This window comes from Oncorhynchus keta, chromosome 15 (assembly GCF_023373465.1).
Source record: "Oncorhynchus keta strain PuntledgeMale-10-30-2019 chromosome 15, Oket_V2, whole genome shotgun sequence".
Taxonomy (NCBI): Eukaryota; Metazoa; Chordata; class Actinopteri; order Salmoniformes; family Salmonidae; genus Oncorhynchus; species Oncorhynchus keta.
The window spans coordinates 44,380,283-44,391,194 of NC_068435.1; the positions used below are offsets into that span (position 1 = coordinate 44,380,283).

The following is a 10,912-nucleotide window of genomic DNA, read 5'->3' on the forward strand; positions in this document are numbered from 1 at the left end:
GAAACAAGCCAGCAGTGGAATGCAGGGTGGTATGCTGCTGGGTAGCTGATGTATTTGTGGTGTTGGAGGTGTAACAGTGAGATGTCAAATCTGATGTCTTTGTGGTGTTGGAGGTGTAACAGTGAGATGTCAAATCTGACGTTTTTGTGGTAGGGCCCAGGGGTCTCAAACCCTGTTCCTGGAGAGCTACTATCCTGCTCCAACCCCACTTTTTAACTAACCTGGTTCAGTTTATCAACCAGCTAATTAGGATGGGCTATTAGAATCATGTGTGCTAGACTAGGGTTGGAGGGAAAACCTACAGGATAATAGCTCATTGGGGACAGGATTTGAGAGCCCTGGTTTAGGCTGTATAGAAATAATGATGCGCAAATTCATTGGCGACGTGTCATTCAGGGCAGGTGGGCAGCCACACCTGTTTTGACCCTCACCTGTTTTGTATGTTATTTTGGCATTAGTGACATATCAGTTTGCAAACAATGTAAACAAAAATAGAGAATTATAAAGCTGCATACAAATGTGGTCTCTTTTTTGCTTTCTTGAGTAAGATGGCTCCAAAATGCAGGTGTTTCAGCCTAGCTTAGTGCTTTCTGTGGTGGCGGGGCAGCCAGCTGAAAATACGGAGCGTAGGGGTTGGTAATGTTCTCTAGTTGCTCTGTGATTGGCTCAGAGTTCTGTCACTCACGGGGACACTACATCACTGCAAAATCTGTGGGTAGAGCTCGAAAATTCAAGCCCCTTGGGTGCTGCCATCGACTTACATTATAAGTGCCCGTTCAAGAAGGCTCAAGGTCATTGGCCACAGATAAAATGACATCAGATCACATTATATTTACCGTAGCTTTGATTGGACTGTTCATGTCAACATTATACTTTCAAAATCTTAGCTCGCAAGCTAGACAAGCACTCATCATCATGAATCAAGTCGTCAATCTATTGGTAAATCCTTTTCAATCCTTGTCATATGAAGATAAGTTATAGATAAAACGTGTCTGTGCTCATCGGCCTTTGGACATAAACATGACACAACAAGTTGGAAATCTCAAATTCAACAATGAGTGCGGAGGTGCGACTGCAGCCTCTGGTTCCATCCTAGGCTGTGTCACAGCTGGCCGTGACCTGGAGACCCATGGGTCAGCGTCGTCCGGGATAGGGGGGGGGGGGTTGGCCGGCCGGCCGGGATTTCCTTGTCTTGTCATGCTCTAGTGACTCCTTGTGGTGAGCCGGGTGCCTGTAAGCTGACTTCAGTCGTCAGTTAGACTGTGTTTCCTCTGATACATTGGTGTGTCCGGCTTCCGGGTTAAGCGAGCAGCGTGTCAAAAAGCAGTGTGGCTTGGTTCTCGACCTTTGCCGAGTCCATAGGGGAGTTGCAGCGATGAGACAAGATCGTAACTTCTGGCCCATTCACGTCACATGTGAATGTTTATCCTGTTTTTTTAAACACCTTTCTCCCGAATTTCGTGATATCCAATTGGTTAAAGTGTAACTCTGGAAAAAAAAAAAAAATAGTTCAGACTGGGAAAATAATTTTGAATGGTCATCCAACTCCGAATTCAAAATCGGGAACTCGGGCCTCTTTCTAGAGCCCACAAGAAGGACCGCCACGCCACCTTCCTGTTCAAGTGAGCAGAGTACAACAAGATGAGTCCAAAAATGCATTGTATGGTTCTGCATAAATTATGTAATACGCAAGGGAGATATGTATACTGTAGCCAAGAAAGTAATACTAAGTGTATGTTGTGTAGTAAGCTGTTAGTAGCCCATGTGCCTCACCTAAATAATTCGGTCCCTTTCCCCCCTCATAATTTAGCTTACTGTTCTGCGTTGGTGGTGCACATGTAGCCTATAGCCTGTTTTAGAGTAATGTAATCATCAAATATTGTAAGAGCTTTCATTGTCTGCTTTTACGCCCCCTTTATTTATTGGTGTACAGGGAGAACACCGTGAGAACGGCTCACACTTTAAAAGGAAGGAAATGAGTCTGAATGAACTGTTTCCCTGCCAGACAAGGCTCTGCTGATAGCCAGGTGTAGCATGGTGCTGAAAAGAAAGCTTCGCTGTTGGGAGCGCTTTATGCAGGCCATGACAGTTTGTGGGCACCGTTTGTCACTGTTATAGTTCAATGAATGTATTGTTTAGTATTGTGGTGTGTAGTGGCTTTGCTAGCATGCAAAGCCACTACACAACCAGATCCGGGTGAAGGCTGCGTTGGATTTCTCTTCATGCAACGCCGTGCAACCAATGGAAATGTTCGCTTTAGGCAATAATGCCTGGACCTGCTTGTGGACTTGAGAGCTAACGGAGTTCCCCCTCCGGCACAAGCAAAACATCTGCAATGCGGATGTCGGCTAAAGCATATCTGATTGAATCGGCCCCTGGGTGTGAGTCCCACACCCATCCAATGAGGTATACCATCACAGCTGAGTGAGTTCCAAGTCAGTGTCTTCATACCTGTCTGGGACGCATGCGAGTCAAGGTTCGAATCCAAGGACTTGGGCCCGGTTTCACAAAAGTATCTTAAGGCTAAGTTTAAGGTTCTAACTTCTAACAATGAACGTATCCTTACGATGCCTTTGGGAAACTGGCCCTCGCTCGGTGTCTGCGCTGGCGACCACTTATCTCCCAACAACAGCTGTCTATTGATGTTATTTTACTACTCTACCATAAGCCATGTTGTCTTTTCTTGACCTAAATCCACTTGCTGTGCAAAACATCCAATGGAACGCAGACAGGGAGGTACACTCGGTTCATGCGTCAATATTTTGCAATAATACAGATAAAGTTGTGGTTTCTTCATGAGTTTTTAGGCTATACTTTTTCAAATGCAATGGCTATTGTCTAGTTGTTCTTGTGTAGCTACACCGAACAAAAAATATAACCGCAACATGCAACAATTTTACCGAGTTACAGTTCATATAAGGAAATCAGTCAATTGAAATCAATTCATTCATCGATGAATTTCACATGACTGGGAATACAGAATCTGTTGGTCACAGATACCTTTTAAAAAAGGTAGGGGCATGGATCAGCAAACCAGTCAGTATCTGGTATGACCACCATTTGCCTCATGCAGCGCAACATCTCCTTCACAAAGAGTTGATCAGGCTTTTGATTGTGGAATGTTGTCCCGCTCCTCTTCAATGGCTGTGCGAAGTTGCTGGATATTGATGGGAACTGGAACACACTGTCGTACAAGTCAATCCAGAGCATCCCAAACATGCTCAACAGGTTACATGTCTTGTGAGTATGCAGGCCATGTAAGAACTGGGACATTTTCAGATTCCAGGAATTGTGTACAGATCTTTGCGACATGGGGCCGTGCATTATCATGCTGAAACATGAAGTGATGGCGGTGGATGAATGGCACGACAATGGGCCTCAGGATCTCATCACGGTATATCTGTGCATTCAAATTGCCATTGATAAAAAATGATTTTGTTAATTGTCCATAGCTTGCCCATACCATAATCCCACCTCCACTATGGGGCACTGTGTTTCATAACGTTGAGACCAGCAAACTGCTCGCATGCATGACGCCAAACAAGCTGTTTGCAAACTGTCTGGTACAGTTCAAAACGGGATTCATCAATGAAGAGCACACTTCTCCAGAGTGCCAGTGGCCAGTGGCCATCAAAAGGGAGCATTTGCCCACTGAAGTCCGTTACGATGCCGAACTGCAGTCAGGTCAAGACCTTGAATGAGCATCCCTGAGATGGTTTCTGACCGTTTGTGCAGAAATTCTTCAGTTGTGCAAACCCAGTTTCATCAGCTGTCCGACTGGCTGGTCTCAGACGATCCCGCAGGAGAAAAAGATGGTTGTGGGGGTCATGGCCTGCTGTGGTTTCAATGGTCTGCGGTTGTGAGGCCAGTTGAACGTACTGACAAAATCTCTAAAACGACGTTGGAAGCAGCTTATGGTAGAGAACATTAAATTCTCGGGCAACAGCTCTGGTGGACGTTTCTGCAGTCTGCATGCCAATTGCACTCTCACACAAAACGTAAGACATCTATGGCATTGTGTTATAACAAAACTGCACATTTTAGTAGCCTTTTGTCCCCAGCACAAGGTGCACCTGTGTGATCATGCTTTTTTATTGAGCATCTTGATATGCCACACCTGTCAGGTGGATTGATTATCTTGGCAAAGACAAAATGCTCAAAAACAGGGATATAAATCATTTTGTGCACAAAATTTGAGAAATAAGCTTTTTTTCGTGTATGGAACATTACTGGGTTGTTTTATTTCAGCTCATGAAACATGCAACCAACACTTTACATGTTGGGTTCATATTTTTCTTCAGGGTACATTTTAAGCAGACAATGGAACATGCAAGGCCACAAACTTAACAAGTAGGCTATTCTATAAAATGTTAAACATTTTTAAAGTCAACAAAAGTGCATCTTTTTTTAAAACAATATAAAAAACACACAAATAAAATGTGTAAAATTCCATTGGCTTTATTGCTCGAGTATGTATGCACATAAAGTTGGAACACAGTGCCCTCATTTGGTTGAACAGCCCCACTGCGCCTTCCATTTCCAACCATCTGGCCATGCCAGAGGACAGTACCAAATACTTTATAAACTGGGTGGTTCGAGCCCTGAATGCTGATTGGCTGAAAGCCGTGGTATATCAGACCATATACCATGGGTATGACAGAACATTATGTTGGTAATCAGTTCATAATAGCAATAAGGCAACTTGGGGATTTGTGGTACAAGGCTAATATACCAGGGCTAAGGGCTGTATCCAGGCACTCCGCGTTGCGTCATACTTAAGAACAGCCCTTAGCCGTGGTATATTGTCAAAATATATCACACTCCCTCATGCCTTACTGTTTGACTAACTAAACCCAAGAGTCCACAGCATGTCATTTCCAATGGGAGCAAATTAATCATAGTGGGCAGAGCCAAGCAAGAGCTAGAAAGATCCTATTGGCGTGTTCTAGCATGTTTTTGCATATTACCATTAAGGAACGTCTACTCTGAAGTGTGTGTGTGCAATAACTCAATTCGTCCTTGCATTCCTGAACAACTCCTATTTTTAAAACTTTTGCAACGGGTAGTTAGTCCACATTCGAGTTTTGGGAACAGAACTGTATTGAGATCAAATGTTTAAAAATCGATGAGAAAATGTGCATAACGTCAGCCAGAATCCATCTCGGGCCATCTTCTCTCACTGCTGGACACTGGGCTTCCTCTCATCACCATATTTGGAGGTGAGAGGAAATGCCAACTGGATGCTTCCGATTTATACATACCGTGAAACATTTGGCTCATTGTTCTATCCCGGATGGTACTACAGCACGTAACAGATATGATTTTAACTAGATACCCTACCCCAGCCACAAATGGTTCATGTTCATAGTTCTGACGATATCTCAATTTTGGTCACGTCTTGTATAGACATCTAGTAATTAGCGCCCTCAAGGGTTTAGAGTTTTGTTTAAACTAACAATGCATAGAAATGTATTACATAGGTACAAGCATGCATGCATACCTGATGATTTCAACACACAATAATGCAGATTTCATTCATTAAAGCAGCAATCAGCAGTGGAAACAAACCGTACTCCCTGCCCCGGTTTCGGTAAAAAGCTTAGGGATGGGGATGGAGAAATGCAAGGACTGAACATTCATGATATCAAAATTAGTTCGTTTTAGGCATGTTTTGTGTTTGTTCACATCTACTTTGTTTACAAACATTGGCGTAAAACAAGCTTATATCTTGGGGTAGAATGGGGCTCAAGAATTCATTTATAAGAAATGCAGATTGCCCCTTTAACAGAAACAATCTACGGTAAGCAATTTAACCGAAATGAATATATGAAGAAATTTCTAACTAAAGACATTTCTGGGTTTACTAAAGGGTTGATGTACAGAAGAGAATTCAAATTTTGTATGAAACTGAGGCCGGGTGGGACAGACAGGCTGGTAGGGCTACTCTGCTTCTAGCCACTGCCACTCCTTCATCCCATCTGTCCATCATTCATTCCCCTGCTCCACGTTTCCAACTGACTGCCTTCTGAGTGCGCCAGCCTCACTGCTGGAAATACGCTTCTCTCCCTCCTGGCTAAATAAATAGAGGGTGAAAGAGAGAGAGAAGGAGACAGAGAAACTGGTAGGTTTGGTTCTGGGTCTGAGACTCTTCCTGTGTTACGACGACGTTGTTTCCGTGGAAGCCTGTGATTCCGTGGGGGAGGTTCCCGGGGCGACAGCTGATTCGGTGGCAGTAGAGGGAACTGTGGCATCAGGGAGGGTCTGCTTCTCTGGGGCGACTGTTGGAAGGGTGAGGGAAGAGAGGTCGACCGGGGGAAAAGATGTTACCCCTGGGGGCAGGAGTGGTAGCTGGGACAGCATGGTGGGCATGGGGGGGAGGGGGGCGAGACCGGGCAGGTTCAGAGGAGGGAGGGGGGCGAGTGGAGGGAAACCTGCAATGGAGCGGGGAGAAGAGAGAGATCTGTTAGTGAACATGTACACTAATACATAATGTTAACCCCTGGGGTTAACAATAGCTGCTAACATTAGCTGCTGGTAGTATAAACCCGCTGTTCCAGGTGGCGGTAGCCCATTAATACCTGCTAACGACACAGCGCTGAGGTCTGGTAGTGCGCCGAGGTTGAGGTTGGTGAGGTTTGGAAGTAGGGAGAAGCTGCCCGGGATAGGCATCAGACCTACAATAGTACACAAATAAACATATATATTTAGTTAGTGTAGAAAAGTGCATGATTTGATCGTTTCAATTTGATCATATAACAAAATTCTGAGGAGAAACGTGTGCTGACCTGGTAGCGTGGTGGCGGGGTTGAAGGTCGTGGAGGCAGGGTTTAGGGGGCTCAGGGAGGGGCTGATAGAGGTGGGCAGCAGGGGAACAGTGGGGAGACCTGGGAGAGAAAGACGAGCCGTCAGCAGGGTTGGGGGTCAATTCCATTTCAATTCCAGTGAATTCCAAACACTGAAACTCCAATTCTCTTCAATGCTTTCAATTAGGAAAGTAGAATTGGGTTTACTTTCTGAATTGAAATGGAATTGACCTCAACCCTAGCCATCAGAACAAAAATGCATTGGAGAGAGGATATTTTTTGACCATCCATAGCATTGACTGAGATCATTCATTTCCAATGGGAGTTTGATAGGAACAGGGAGGCCATTTGGAGCAAAGTGAAAAATTATAAGTTTAACTCTGGTGTCACATTCCATTTCATAACACTTTGTTACCATATTATTTTGCGAAAGAGTAAGAGAGATGAGGTACCTGTCTGAAACTCGCTTGGGATAGTGGGCGGGGCTGAGGTGATTGACAGGCCGGACAGCGAATCCTCGAGCCCCGTGGGGACAGATGGCATGGCAGGCGGAGGGGTTACAGCTGACAGCTGAACCTGAGCGGGGGAGAGAAATAAGAAAGAAAAAAATAGATGAGGGGGGAGGGAGGAATAGAGATATGAGAGAGGGGCGGTTGATGAACAGGTAAGGTCAAGTGCATTTAAACAAGTAATTACTAATTTGAATGAACATCTTTCCTCTCTGACGTGCCTGTCTGCATTGGGAGGGACATTCTGACATAATGAGCCTCTCATAGCCTTCCCTGATGAGGGGGTGGAGGGGAAGCATGCAAATAAGCAAAGGACACTTCAAATCGATGGGATACTATTATGAGGCTGAGACTAAAGCTAGTGTGGGTACTGTAGACTTGGTCTGGTCATTTCAGCCCTCTAGTTCCAAAAAAAAGGATGACAAAAAAAAAGCATAAAGTGACTGATTGTCTACTGACTGTCCAGGCAGTTCTAGTTGTTCTGATTCTTGGGTCAAGTTCTGGGTTGATACTAACCTGAGTAAATCCATCCTTGAGCGGGCTGATGGGCTCACCACTGGGAATAGGACCTGGAAAACAGATCTTCTTCCCCTCTTCAAATGGTCGGGTGGGAATTCTGTGCAGGTATCCGTATCCTATCCCACATCCCAGACTGGAACAAGAGAACAGTAGATGATGTCACTCGTCAGACTGAGGTGTGTGTGTGTGTGTGTACTGTATGTTTGTTACCTGCCCTCCCCTCCCCAGGCACTGTTCGGGGTGATGACCACCTCTCTGCAGTTGTCTGTGTCTGTGTTATAGACATACAGCTTCAGCCCCTTCCCTTCATGGGTCTCTATCAGAGAAAAGAGGTCCTCCGACTGAGAGAGAGAGAGGTGGAAGGGAGGAAGAGGTAAACGTCAATGAATTATATCCAAATGCTTATTGGCTAGTTTGTGAAGCGCGCAGTCTTTACTCCTAGAATAGAATGCATGATGTAGTTTTGTCACTATACGCACCTCGTTCATAACGGTGTCGGCTCCTATGATGTAATCAGTGTGGGGCCGCAAGCCAGCCAGGGCTGCTGGAGAGTTAGGCTCCACCTCCTGAGAAAGAGAGTGATACCAAGAATTACACCTGCCTGGTATGACAAATTGGGCACACCTTTTTTGGCTACTGGCTACTCACCAGCACGTGCCAGATGTTCTCATTGGCTCCCTCGAAGCTGCAGAAGCGTATGGAAACTCCCAGCAGGCCCTGGCCACCCCAGAGGTTGCTAGGGATGACGGTGGATTCCCTGAGCTCCAGGGTCTTAGAGGAGTAGACCAGCATCCTGACCGGCTTCTCCACACTGGCTTTCAATAGGTCCTTCAGGGTGTCATTGTCCTTGTTCTGAAACAGAGACAGGATAAATTATAGAATTAGAATGAGTAGAACAGACATCCATTAGAGCCAGGATGGGCAATTGGCGGCACTCTCCTTTTGTAGGCCCGCGGACCAATTAAAACTTACTGTTGAGAGCTAGAATAATACAATACACGAGGTGCAACTTAGAAATGTGGTTGTGCATCAGCACATTGGTAAATTAATCTACCGGGGTGGGGCCAATTGATCATCAGTTATTATCATATTAAAAAATTAAGACATTTGCATCCACCCTATGGCAAAATGTGTAGAATTGCAGGAAGTGAACTTTAAAATGTTATTTTTTTTCTACTTCGCTGTCACAAGGGGGCAGCTAATATATATATTTTTTTTTTTTTGGGGGGTATGGATGTGGGTATGATGATGAGTTCTGTTTTTTTTGTTGTGGCACACAACCCAAACGAAGTTTCCCCATCCCTGCATTTGAGCTATATATTATACACCAGCATCCTCACCATCAGTGGGGGTTTGTGTATGTGCCTACAGTTAGTGTGTGTTGAACATGCTTATTCAACAGCATGTCTATGCATACCAGTCTTTCATTGTTGATGGAGACGATGAAGTCAAAGAAAGGCTCCAGTCCTGCCCGGTGTCCCGGAGAGTTCTCCTGAACCTTGGGAGAAGATAGAGACATCATGACTTGTAACAACTGTATTTTGAGATTGAAAGGGAGCAGCTGGAACAAGGCTTGAGCAAGGAGCAGTTACCGGGTATTCACACTACTGCCTGTGCCATGAGGTCCAGTCTTCTTAGCAAAGGTTAGGGAGCTTCACATCACCTTTGAACATTTAGCAGTAGCCTTAGAATTAAAACAGGTATTTATTACGAGCTTCACCTGTAATACCCGAAGGTTGTCTATCTCAAGACCAAATAGATGCTTGTCACATCAACATATTGACGTCTGAACATGGAGGTCTATACATGCAGGTGTTCAGACAAATGTGTAGAAAGAGGCATGATACTGTGATGCTGAGGATTCTATCAGCAACGTGGCTGCCCCTATAAAAGCTATTGTTTCGACAACTAGCTAGCGTTGAGCTGGCGAGCTCATTCAAACCCCATTCGTGTCTGTCTGGTTGTTTTTACAGCTAACCTTGTTTGCTAAACAATATATGCAACCAATAAAATAAAATGCCTTTCAAATGTTTGACTTGCACAATTCCAAAATGCCCCTGTAGCAAATGCTGGGGAAAATAGCGTTAACACTGCTTATTAGTATTTGCTACATGTAGGCCAGAATGTGATCCCCGGCCTCTATTTGACCGTGAGGCAACAATTGCAGTATTATGCGGATTCTTGCTAGCGAGCTAACATTCTTTGCAGACATTAAACATTTAAAAAAATAAAAACACATAGCTACCCGAAGAACATGGTAGCCTTCGGATCCTCCACCCGGTATCTCGACACTCTGCAATCCCCCCATGACACCCCTACTATATATCGTATTTATTGTGAGATATTTTCCTGCTTCGGTAATATTGCTACCCGCTACACGTCACCCACTCTGCCAGTTGAGCGCTTGTGTTGTTACGTGGCAGACCACCAGGAAACAAGGCTGATGGGAGTTTTCCCTAGCCACAGATCTGGAATCGGTTTATCCACCCCAAATTCGAACTAGTTCACTAGTGGGGGGAAAATGCAAAACTGACAGAAGATCAGTGTGTTGGGGCAAGTGTAGGCTGGTGACGTGCGCAGGGTGTAGTTCTTCAGGTGCTGCTTTTTAATTGTGATATATGATATTGGTATAACTATACGGATATTATTATATTGATATATTACATTATATTGATATGAATCATAGAAAATAACAAGTATATATGCTGTGAAATGTTCACCTTTTAGATTGATAGTGAATCTAAAACTGTCACCGATAAAATACACTACAAGAGTGTAATATTATAAACCTTTAATCATAAAACGAACTTATTTTATAGCTTTTCATGGTTCTACAACTAGACTATGCTACCAGTGTAATCATTCACTTAGTCACTTTCTGGTGTGTTAACGTGTAATTGTTGGAAAGACTCTCAGGGTCGTTCCACCTTAAAAAGCACAAGAAAGAAGATTTCGACACCTACCATCTTAGATTGTTCTGAAATCAATTCTGTAGTTATCTGTAGTAACATTTGATTAGCATTCCTAAAACATTTATTTGTTATAATTTCTAATGTTATATCTGAGAAATTAAGCAAATTA

At 44.2% G+C, this 10,912-nt stretch overlaps 1 protein-coding gene across 1 annotated transcript; it reads right to left on the reverse strand.

The window, feature by feature from the left end:
• Positions 1-4,442: 4,442 nt before the first annotated feature.
• LOC118395037 (Golgi reassembly-stacking protein 2-like) lies at positions 4,443-10,245 on the reverse strand. The gene is made up of 10 exons (XM_035788810.2): positions 10,077-10,245; positions 9,249-9,329; positions 8,480-8,683; positions 8,311-8,397; positions 8,042-8,172; positions 7,829-7,964; positions 7,256-7,379; positions 6,786-6,884; positions 6,579-6,674; positions 4,443-6,431 (listed from the first exon to the last, which is right to left on the reverse strand). The coding sequence occupies exons 1-10, from the start codon at positions 10,137-10,139 to the stop codon at positions 6,157-6,159; spliced, it is 1,296 nt and encodes a 431-aa protein (XP_035644703.1). The 5' UTR covers positions 10,140-10,245; the 3' UTR covers positions 4,443-6,156.
• Positions 10,246-10,912: the final 667 nt, after the last annotated feature.